Below are 12387 nucleotides of genomic sequence, written 5' to 3'. Positions count from 1 at the left end.
AGATTGTGCTTTTAAAATTAGCTGCGACAAGCATTGTGTGTAGAAATGATCACTTCTTTTAATTTACCTTTTTTAATCATGCCCCTAGTTATTTTGTTGAAAAACTGTGAATTGGTTGACCATGCTAATATTTAAAACAATTCATCCAAGGGTTCATGTTTTAATCAATTTGATCACCAATAAATATCCTTGGCCAAATCTGAATGATACAGCATTCCTATCAGACTCAGTAAAGAACTTAAAATGCTCATCAAAATCATTACAAGAGGGCTGAACTTGGTTGAATGATCAGTTTAATTTTTAGCAAATTAATGCAAGTTGAACAGTAACTTCTTGGTAAATTTTACAGTGCATCTTTAACTACATTATCTGTTATAATGAACAAAGGTATGCCCATTACTATGTCAGCAAACCATTAGGTTCGGGCTTCCAGTTTTGACTCATACCTTCTAAAAGTGAACAGGTATGAGTTTTCAACAGGATACTGGGTGAAAAGGAAACACTCAGCAATGAACCTGATTGGTCACTGCTCTGTCGAGGCTTATCTCTGAAAACAGAAATACAATTTATCCTCCTCTACCTGTAAAAGAAGAAGAAAACATGACCGAGTTTGCAAATCCAGGTGTAGGAACCTTTGCAGCCTGGGATTATGTGGTTTTTGCATCGATCTTTGTCATTTCTTCTGGGATTGGGGTCTTTTTTGCAATCAAGGAAAGAAAGAATGCATCCTCACGAGCTTTTTTGGTGGGTGGGAGACAGATGGTTTGTGGTCCAGTGGCTCTCTCACTCACTGCGAGTTTTATGTCAGCGGTGACTGTGTTGGGATGTCCCTCAGAGGTTTATTGCCATGGCGCTTCTTTCATCCTGTTCTGCCTCGCCTTCAGTTTTGTCATCATCTTCACGGCTGAAATCTTCCTTCCAGTCTTTTATCGATCCGGAATCACAAGCACATATGAGGTGAGGTGCATAAAATATATTTGTTAAGCATTTTGACATCTCAAATGCAATAAGATATTTGCCTCAGGATGTCAGAATAACTAAATATACCCAATACTTGCTTTGTGAATTCCACCTCTGTGGTGAACTGCTGAACGGTATTGTATTCATGATTTCCTGATCACCTGATTTCACTATCTTATTGTAGTGCACCAAGATATATATATATATATATATATATATATATATATAAAACCTTAAATCAACTTCCAGCTTCATTTAAAACTGGTGTCCGAGCTTCAAAATGCCTGTTGCAATTACATGGAATGTGTTTAGTCTATGGGGGATTAAATTTAGAAATTGAGACGCCTTGATCAAGCTTTGGATATTTCAACTTTAGTTGAATACTGTGGACATTTCAAAGACATTTTTCAGACTCCAGAGAAGAATCTATGAGTTACGCTTCTGCCCAATTATTTCCAGTGCTGACACATTTGGGGCATTACAATTAAAGCTGAAACATTACTAATTGCACTATTTGCAAAGTTCAAGTGAGCAGGTGTGTTTCTGCTGTTTATTCTGTGTTAGATAAGTGTGGTCACTGTGCTTTCTGGGTTTTTTTTAAATGTTACAAAAGTAATAATGGACAAAGGTTTAACATTCTTTTCACTTTAACCACATTTGTTTACCTGAAGTGGAATTGAAAGGTTAATTTTACAATTACAAAGTAATTTTAATTTATTGAATCGACTTACAGAAAATTGACTTAATGCAAATTCTATCATAAATTTTTGACCATTTTTCAAGAAAGTAATAAGAATAATCAAATGTTTCGTGGTACTTATTAATGACTGGATACAGTACTGGTATATATTCCACATCTAATTATGGATAGGATGATTATTCAATGAAATTAATGAATAATAAATGCAAGTAGAAGAATATGATCTGCTTGGTTATTGAAAATGAATGTTTCTGACTTTTGGAGAAATTGGATTATGGACAGTTCTCATGAATGGAACTCGTAACTAATATTAGAACGAAACCCATATTCCACTTGGGCAGTTTATAGCCCTGAAGATTGAATTTTCCAATTTCAGGTAACACGTCTCTTCACTGTTGTTGCAAGCAACTTCCACCACCCCGTTCCCACTCACCTTCACCTAGCCCCACATTCATTTCATCCCCCTCCCTCTTTGGTTCCATCCACCCCATTTCTCTCCATGGATCCATAAACCCCTATCCAACCCTTTGGTTCCATCTATTCTCTCATTGTCACCTTCTTTGATCAGACTAGTACTGTCAGCCTTTTCCTCTACCAATCACCCACTCCACTCTGAATCTCATCATTCCTCACCTGACCATTTCATTTCAGAGAGCCAAAGAAAAGATATGTTATTAAAACTTCTTAGATGGAACTAAGGACAAGATGTCATTCTCATGTTATTAAATGCAAGATTTTTAGTGTAATGTGAGATGAGTTCAGTGTGACTTTGAACACATGCGGAATCTGGGAAAACAAATCTGTATTTCGTTATGCACATAGCTAAATGTTACAAGCCCAGAAGACTCCAAAACAAAGCAGCAATAGAAATTCACCAAGACAAATAGTTACTTAAACAAAAGTTAATTTTAATTTTCTTTAAATGTAGAAAACAGGATCAAATTTTAACTATTACTATTAACAACTTAACCCCCTTCTAATTCTCAGTGCAGGTCTCTGTAATGTGTAAATTCAGAAAAATTCCTTGATTCACAGTCCAATCTCACTTCTCACTCCTCCAAGTTCACTGGTTTCAGATTATTCTTATACTGTGCACAGAATTTAACATCTATGAATCTTCACCAGGCTTTGGTATTTGAAAGGTAAATGGTTACTGTCCAGGAAGGCTCTTGTTGGTTTTCAGAGAGAGATTTGTTGCTCATTGGACACACACAAATTGATTCCTTCCGATCAGCCACTTCACTGTCTTGCCGAAGAAATTTGCCTCATCAGGGTTTTCCAGATGATAACCTCTTTCTTTCAGGTCACCACAGAGTTCCTTTTCTGTTTCCCTTATCTCAAGTGAAGCATTATACAGCCAACCATCTCTTCTTGTACAGACCACAAGGGCTCTAACCAGGCTAAACTAAGAACTCACAACCTGCTTTCAAAATGGGGTTTTTCCACAAGCTTGTCAGCTTGTCCTGTTCCAGTCCCAGCTGCTGCTGTTGACTGTAGCACTGAATTCTCTCTCTCTCTTTCACACACACACACACACACAAACACACACACACACAAAAAAGCCTGTTTGACTCTGTCTGCTTGCAAAACCACATGACCCTCTTAAAATTGCAAACTGCACTCAGACTGTGGCATTGGACCCAATCTTCTGAGTTGGTTCATCTGTTGCTTTCCAAAATAATAATCCATTATTCCACAGCATATCCAATTGACACCTACTTGTGAAGTCCTTCAGCAAAGCAGTTTCCATTGTATTTACAAAGGCACTGGGAGCCTGGTCTGTCTGGCTTGAGCAGAGCTCTGGCATTTTAAATGAGATCTGTGTCGTGAAGTGTTTGCGACCTATGCTAAACCTCTTCCTCCTCCTCTCCCCCCCCCCCCACACACAATTTATCTCCTTTAAAACATATCTATATTCCATATAACATAATCTGTCAGATGAAGTCCTGGACTCCTGTCATGTTCAAAAGGTAATGATGATTGATTTCAATGCCATTACTCCCACAAACAATCTACCTGTCATGGAAGGAAGCACTTGGCAGATAAAGTCAAAGATGGTTCAAAATTTCTGTGGTAATATATAATTCCACCACTAGGTCACCAGGGATCATCCCGGTGACCTTGTAAATAAAGCAGTCCAGAGCTACAGTCTCGCCTTCCAGGTTCGTCTTGCAGAGAGACAAGACCTCTTAGTGTACATATTAGTTTATTAAAGCTGTCTTACACTCGCACTGCTGGTGTGGTTATTGTCAGTACAAAGGCTGTGGTGATATGTAATTACACCACTAGGTCACCAGGGGTCATCCCAGTGACCTTGTATATAAAGCAGTTCAGAGCTACAGTCTAGCCTTCCAGGTTCGTCTTGCAGAGAGACAAGACATCTTAGTGTACATATTAGTTTATTAAAGCTGTCTTATACTCGCACTGCTGGTGTGGTTATTGTCAGTACAAAGGCTGTGGTGATATGTAATTCCACCACTAGGTCACCAGGGGTCATCCCAGTGACCTTGTATATAAAGCAGTCCAGAGCTACAGTCTCGCCTTCCAGGTTCATCTTGCAGAGAGACAAGACCTCTTAGTGTACATATTCGTTTATTAAAGCTGTCTTATACTCACACTGCTGGTGCGGTTATTGTCAGTTTCCTTAAAGTACAAGATCCCTCAACTCCTGAAAACCTTTGGGCCATGATGCAACACATTGGGAGCAGTAGAAGGAGCACACCAGCTTATAAACTACCCATCCACCTAGTCTGTCACCTTGTGCCTTGTTGATGATCAGTGATGAGGAGACGTTGTTTCCAATTCATACTGACTGTTGTCTTTTGATGAGAATGACAAGGATCCAGTTGCAAAGGGGAGTACAGAGGCCAAGTGTTTGTACCTTCTTGACCAGAACTGAGGGAATAATGATATTAAAAGCCGAGCTGTAGTCAATGAAGATCAGCTGTATATATGAATTGCTGTTTTCGAGGTGACCCAGAGCTGAGTGGAGAGCCAAGAATCTTGCATCTGCCGTGGAGCAATCGTGACAATAGGCGAATTGCAGTGGGTCCAGATCTTTATTTAGGTACGTGTTAATTTTGGCCATGAGCAGCTTTCAAAGCATTTCACCACAGTAGACGTTAGTGCTACTGGGCGGTCGTCATTGAGGCAGCCCACACTACTGTCTTGGGTACTAGGATAACTGATGGCTTTTTGAAGCTGGTGGGAACCTCTGACAGCCACAATGAGAGCTTGAAAATGTCCATTAACACTCTGGTTAGTTGGTTGGCAACCCTGCCAGGTATGCCATCAGGCCTGACACCTTGCGAGGGTTCATCCTCTTGAATGATGTTCTGACGTCGCCCTCAGAGGCCCACAGGGTCCTCAGCCTTTTCAGGGATTCGAGCCGGCATTGTTTGGTTCTTCTTCTCAAAGCAGGCATAGAAGGTGTTCAGCTCATCAGATATTGAAGCATCGCAGCCATTTGTAGTGTATCTGTCTCTAGCTTCGTCCGGAATTGCCACTTTGCTTCAGAGATGGCCTTCTGTAGGTCGCACCTGAAAATTTTGTAAAGGTCTTGATTCCTGGCCTTAAATGCCCTTGTTCTTGCCCTCAGCAAGTTGCAGATTCTCTGATTCATCCAGGGCTTCTGGTTGGGGAACACCTGTATTTGCTCATGGGCAGACACTCATCCCTGCACATCTTGGTTAAGTCAGTGACACTCCTGAGCATCTGGAAATTTATCATGTACTTAATAACTTAACAAAGTTTCTACGTCATGATTGATGAATTGACTGATTTTTTTTCTTTTCTTTCCTTCAGTACTTGGAACTGAGATTTAATAGAGTGGTGCGTGTTGCAGCTACAATTATATACATTCTGCAAACTGTAAGAAGACACAATTATTGAAGTTTAATTTTTACATTTATTTCTGCACCTTATATAAAAAAAATAACATGTCTTCAAAATAATCTTCAGATTCTTTACACAGGCGTCGTAGTTTATGCACCAGCTCTGGCATTAAATCAAGGTAAGCATCACTGCATGGCAATTATTGAACATTACGAGTTGTCTGCTCACAGTGAAGCTCCACAGACATTAAGTTGTTCACCTGCTCATCAAATGCAGAAAGAGCTGTTCTAATATCGATCAAATTAAGAAGAACTTATGCAAAGATGAAATGGAATGTATTAAGTTAATAAATGTACCTTATCTATATAATATGGAGTTATTACGACTAATATTGCCTCTTTCAATACATTTTGTCATCCTATTCAAGAACAATGTCATAGTTTAGAAAAAACGGTTTGCAAGATTAAACAAATAATAGAACATCCCCTCTCTCCCAGATGTGGGAGAATACATTTTAAAAATTGCGTCTTTCCCCATAGAGTTAAGAAAAGATTAATCAATTTCACAAATGATTTAATTAATTTAATTTACTTTGAAATATTTGCAATTTAAACATATGTGTTCTGCTTCTATAGTGACAGGTTTTAACCTATGGGGATCAGTATTTGCAACAGGAATTGTTTGCACCTTCTATTGCACCCTGGTACGTATGAGTGCTCAAAATGTAAAAATTAAGTCCCCTTAATTCAGTAAATCTGGAATAATAAGATAGTCTCAGTAATGGTGACCATAGGTCTCTTATTCTGATGAGAAAAAGATTCACTAATGACTCTCATTGAAGGAAATACACCATATTAAGTTCACTGTCGCATGGGACTCCAGATGTGACCTACTGACCAACAAAATGACTTAGCAATCAGTGGGGCCATTAGAGGTGAATCATAAATCTTGACCCCATCAGTGATATCAAAAGTCAATAAACAATTTGAGAAATGGACAACAATGGCACCTGTAGTAGATTGCTGCCACAGCTTCAATGATGTTGGTTCAGTCCTGACCTCTGGTGCGCTGGTGTTTACATCTTCTCTCGGAGGCCTCAAGTGCTCTGGTTTCCTCCCAGAACCCAAAGATATGCCAGTTGTTTGAATAACTGACCTTTGCAAATTTCTATTGATCTGTAGATCAGTAGTAGAATCTAGGAGTTGAGGGGAATGCGAGAATAAAATAGGTTTAGACTAGAATTAATGTAAATAGGTGCTTGGCAGAGTGTTTTGTACTCGACTGCCTCTTCCTGAAGGATAACTCTTACATCCTGTGTTAATGCTTTGTTCCTTAATCAGGGAGGATTGAAGGCAGTAGTATGGACAGATGCTTTCCAGATGGTTGTGATGTTATTGGGGTTTTTAACAGTTCTCATCCAAGGAACTATTGAACTTGGAGGAAGAGGCAACATGTGGAAGATCGCATGGAATGGCCAAAGACTCAATATATTTGAGTAAGTAGCCCCATACTAGGACTGCTGTTTGATCTCTTTGGAGAAGAGATTAGAATTTCATCTAAAGACAGTTAGCTGGATTATAGGGTTCCCATTAATGTTATAGAGCAAGTGTGTTAAATCTTACAATAAGCAATCTGCTGGAAGACTGTGGTGGGTCAAGTAACATCAGAATCAGAATTTACTGTCATGAACATGCAATGGAAATTATTGTTTTACAGTAGCATCACAGCACATACATTTATATAACCCACCTTACCAAATAAATAAAAATAGTGCAAGAAAATGTCAAAGTCTGTGTTAATCATCATCAGTGGGAGAAAAAGAATTGATGACATTTCAGGTTGGAGCGCTTCATCAAGACTTGGTGAAGACCCCAAGTCGTGATAAAGGATTCCGACCTGAAACATTGACAATTCTTTCTCTCCCACCAATGCTGCTCAACTTGCAGAAGAGCTCCAGCAGGTTGCTTTCATTTTTGCTTCAGATTCCAACATCTGCAGTCTCTTCTATCTTTAAATATTGCACTTTGTCAAGAGTTTGATCAATGCCTCTGGAAGGAGCTTCAAGGTCATGATTCTATTTTTGTTATTCACACAATGAACTTTCCTTGTTTGTCCTGTAAAGAGGTGCCACTATATAGAAAAGAAAGAGAAACCAAAGCACGTTCCTTCAGAGATATCGAGTGACCATGGCTTCCTCCAATGTCACTGCCTTCCTGTCTCCTCAGAACTTTTGCAGCTGCATCGCTTCCTGTTCTGTCCAACAGTAGACCCATGCTTGAGGCATCAAAGTCACACTTTCTCGGCCCCTGGTTCTGAACCCCCAGAGCATTAGGAAGCCATCAGTGTCCGAGGAGGCAGCTTTGGGAGGTCTACATCAATGGTGCTGATACCTTGCTCTGGATTTAAAGAGACTGAGCTCAGTTATCCCCGGATCCCGGCAGAAGATTTCAAAAGAAGCGCTTGCAGTGTCTACAGGAAGAACCACCTCAGCTACTATACACTCATTCTGGCTCTTGTTTCTACATACTGTAGTAGATAAGCCTTGGAGTGGGGTTGTAATTATATGTTCATGCTGAAGGACAAAACTGTACCCAGAGCCCAGATAAGTTACAGGTGTAGCAATCAATTGTTTCTTGAAATAAATTGAATTAATAATAACCTTGATTTTCAATTAGTTTTGCAGTGGATCCTCTGAGGCGTCATACCTTTTGGACACTGACAGTAGGAGGCACATTCACTTGGCTGGGAATCTATGGAGTGAATCAGTCCACAATCCAAAGATGCATTTCATGTAAATCAGAAAGACATGCTAAAATGTAAGTGCAAAGTGTTTGGCTTCCAGATCATGTTCATGATTCCACAGATCACACAATAATAGAAGCAGAAGACAGCTCTTGGTCTGATTTGCCATTTTATCATGAGCTGATCCATCCTCCCAATCAGCCCCACTCACTGGCCTTCCACCCATAACCCTAGATGCCCCGACTAATCACATACCTGCTTCAAATACACCCAGTGACCTGGATTCCACAGCCACCTGTGGCAACAGGTTCCACAGACTCACGACCCTCTAGCTGACGAAATTTTTCCACATCTGTTTCATATTGATGCCCTTTAATCCTGAAGGTGTTTCTCTTGTCCTAAACTCCCCTACCATGGAAGACAACCTTGCTGCATCTACATCAGGCCTTTCAGCATTCAAAATGTCTTTTTCTTCATGCTTCAGTTTTGTGAAAAATATTTGAACTACAGACTAGAAATTCTTTGATCAGGATCAACTGGGTTCAAACGTACTATGTTGTAAAGTCTTCTGAGACATTCCCTTGGGATCCAGGATGATTTACATTTACTCCATTTCCTGGGGTTCTGAGGTTAGTGAGGAAGTCAGACAAATCTGCAGATACAACCACACAAAGGGAAGAGGCATTTGGCAGAACAAGTTGTTTGGTGAATGGTTTGCTTCTTCTTGCATTTCTGACAAGTGGGTTCCCAAATCTCCCTTTTATCTCAAATGGTCATCTTCTATCTTGAGTTGTCATGAGCCAGGGATTCCCATGAGTCAAGGCATTTGAGTCCAGAGATCCTGAACACTACACAAGGAGCAGCTATGACTTAGAAAAAAGCTATCTGCTGGGTGAAGTAGAGATTGCGAACGAAAATGGAAAGAATGAAGGATTACCCAACAGCTGTGTCAGGCCCAAATAACATAACCTGCTACAAGATCAAATCCGGTGCAATTGGAGACAGCAAAAAGCTTCCTTCCCAGATGACCTCAATGCCTTCTACACCTGATTTGAATGCCAGAACAAACACCCCTGTGTACCCCCTTGTCCCTTAATTATCCTCGACTGAAGTATCTAAAGATGACGTGCAAGGCTGCCTTCAAGAAAGTTAATCTGAGGAAAGCATTCAGTCGTGATGGAATACCTGGCTGAGTTCTGAAAACCTGTGCTGACCAACTTGCCAACTGATATCTTCTATGTCTCACTCTAGCAGAGTGTGGTACCCACCTGTTTCAAATAGGCCTCAATCATACCTGTGCCCAAGAGGAATGTGGTAACATGACTGAATGACTGACAACCAGTGGCACTCACATCAACAGTGATGAAGTGTTTTGAGAGGCTGGTGTGGAAACATATCAGCTCCTGTCTGAACGGTGACATGGATTCACTCCAAATTTGGCCAATGCAGCAATGGATGATATCATCTCATGACTCTACACAAAGCCTTAGGACATCGGGACAGTAAAGAGACATACATCAAGATATTCTTTATTGACAACAGTTTGGCATTCAACACCATCATCCCATCAAAACTGAACAGCAAATTCCAAGACCCCACTGTGCAACTGGATCCTGGATTTCCTCACCTGTAGTGTAGAAGGTTGAGAGGAGACTTGATAGAGGTCTCTAAGATTATGAGAGGCATAGATAAGGTGGACAGCAGCACCTGTTTCCCTGGGCAGGATCAGCAAACACCAGAGGACATATGTACAATGTTAAGGGAGGGAAGTTTAGGGGAGACATCAGGGGTAGGCTTTTTTTAATTGTGGGTGCCTGGAATCCCTCGCCGAGGATGGTGGTGGAGGCTAACACATTGGGGGCATTTAAGAGACTCTTAGACAGACACATGAATGAATGAAAAATAGAGGGCTGTTGGGTAGGGAGGGTTTGGTGCTAGTTTTTTTTTAAAGGAAGAAATATATGGATATGCACAACATTGAAGACCAAGGAGCTTGTACTGTGCTGTATTGTTCTATTTTTCTCTTTTGTCTATGTATCTTTTCTTGAGTACAGTTTATTGCACCACTAACAAGTATAAATTCTGTCAGAACTGTAGGAAAAGGAATCTCAGGGTTTTATGCGATGTATGTATGTACTCTGACAATAAATCTGAACTTTTGAACATTTTGAGTTCAAATTCACTTCACAAGGAACAAAGCGACCAAACTCAGAAAATGTCCATTGTTTTACTCTGGACTGAACTTGAACTAATTAATTGAAACATATTGCCTAAAATATTGCAAATATTCAAACCCTTCAGTTTATGTCATTGTTATTGGCTGAAAATTGTGTTTTGAAAATTAGAATGGTTTTCATTCATAATTTGTACGGCGAAGTGCCATACAAGAGTGAATGCATAAAAATATTGATGAATCGATTATTATTCAAAGCAGGTCAAGCCTCACACTGGGATCTTGTCAGAAATGACTATTGCAATTTAAAAGCATATAATCTGCCCCAGATCACTTAAGGTTGCTGAGTACATCTTCTTTATTCATGAGGAAGCATAGCATCTCCAATTGACAGCCCCACCTCAAATGATTATCAGCCCAGTTCTAAGCAAATCTAAAAGTGTTTGCTGTTGGAATGACAAACATGTATCCATTCATCTCATAAGGCAGTATGTTGGCATGTAATTGTACACAACTTCATTTTTGTCATAGCTTTGCCCACTGGGAGATACTGATGTCAAGGATGAAAATACAACAGGCTTCAGAGTGGCTCTGTGGGTAATTTAATGCTAACTTCCAGAACTGCATATTCTGCGTATGAGTGCATGGGTTTCCTCCAGATGGTCTGGCTTACTTGTGCTCTGGAAGATGTTCTCACTGTTAAGTGATGACTTTTGTAGGAAGCTGGTGCAGGTAACTTTTGCATAAGTAGAGGGTGAGAGCACAACAATGAGTAAGAACTAATGGGCTTGTTTGTAAGGATATAGGATATAGAAATAATGTGGCGCTGTTAGCACAACACTGTTACAGCACCAGCGATCTGGGTTTGAATCCAGTGCTGGCCATAAGGAGTTTGTACGTTCTCCACATGTCTGCGAGTGTTTCCTTCAGGTGCTCCCACCCTTCAAAAACATATGGGGTTGGTAGGTTAATTGGTATATTTGGAAGGCAGGGGTCATGGGCCAGAAGTGTATGTTACTGTGCTGTATCTCTAATATAAAATTGAATTGTGGGAATGAGATTGATCAGAGAGTTGGCAGGTGCCGTCTATGTCTCTCAAGGTAATACAAGAATGAGAATTTCCAGTCTTGCATTCCAATCTTGGTGCCCTTTTACTCAGTATTTTCAGCTCACCTCCAGGGCTTTCAAAATGAAGGTATGGTTTCACTTAAAACTCAATGCAACAAATGGAATACAAATGGAATTGTTCATGCTGCATTATTTAAAAGAAGCTGAAATTAATTGAAATGTTGATTCCAATGAAAACCTCCTCAATTTCTGCTCTAGAGCACTCTATCTGAACTTGCTTGGACTTTGGGTCATCATTGTCTGTGCAGTGTTCTCAGGGCTGGTTATGTACGCCTTTTATATTAACTGTGACCCGTGGACTGCAGGATTCATTTCAACATCAGACCAAGTAAGTATTATCAATCTGATAATAGAATGAGCATCAACTAAACACACTCAATTGGTGGTGTATAACATAAACAATATAAAATTATCAAGTGGCACCAATTTCGCTGATGCATTTGCGAAGGTTACTTGAAACTATTGTAGCTCAAGATAGACTGAAACAACTCAAAGTGCTTATTATATAGTGTTACTTATTTTAATTTTACTGAAGCATGTTTAACTTCACTTAACCTTAATTAATATCAAATTAATGAAGCACAAACCATCAATTCTCCACTGGTGTTTTGATAAGTATAATGTAATATCAAAATTCCTGACTTCACTTCCAGCAGTCCATTAAGGCAATGGGGGTTAAGTAAGTGAGAGAATGTAATGGGTCTTGATCTGGGTTAACTCTGAAGCAGGATCCAGTTCCTTCCTTCGCGAAGTGACATTAGATTTTTGAGTAATAGTGCCAAGTTAGCACCCTTGCAGTTGGAATACACAAAAAGTGCCGGATTTCCTGCATGTGGGTAAATAAACTAAG

At 39.9% G+C, this 12387-nt stretch overlaps 1 protein-coding gene across 1 annotated transcript in view; it reads left to right on the top strand.

Moving 5' to 3' along the window:
• Positions 1 to 600: 600 nt before the first annotated feature.
• Positions 601 to 12387, top strand: part of slc5a12 (solute carrier family 5 member 12) — a 29094-nt gene continuing 17307 nt past the window's right edge. The window contains exons 1-7 of the mRNA XM_069914679.1: positions 601 to 957; positions 5465 to 5530; positions 5621 to 5672; positions 6130 to 6197; positions 6835 to 6989; positions 8170 to 8310; positions 11736 to 11865. Of these exons, the coding sequence (XP_069770780.1) occupies positions 601 to 957; positions 5465 to 5530; positions 5621 to 5672; positions 6130 to 6197; positions 6835 to 6989; positions 8170 to 8310; positions 11736 to 11865 (969 nt within the window). The remainder of the gene's footprint in view (positions 958 to 5464; positions 5531 to 5620; positions 5673 to 6129; positions 6198 to 6834; positions 6990 to 8169; positions 8311 to 11735; positions 11866 to 12387) is intronic.

The sequence above is a fragment of the Narcine bancroftii genome, chromosome 1, assembly GCF_036971445.1.
Source record: "Narcine bancroftii isolate sNarBan1 chromosome 1, sNarBan1.hap1, whole genome shotgun sequence".
NCBI lineage: Eukaryota > Metazoa > Chordata > Chondrichthyes > Torpediniformes > Narcinidae > Narcine > Narcine bancroftii.
The sequence above is the reverse complement of the archived record's forward strand: the minus strand, read 5'-3'. Positions and strand labels throughout refer to the sequence as shown.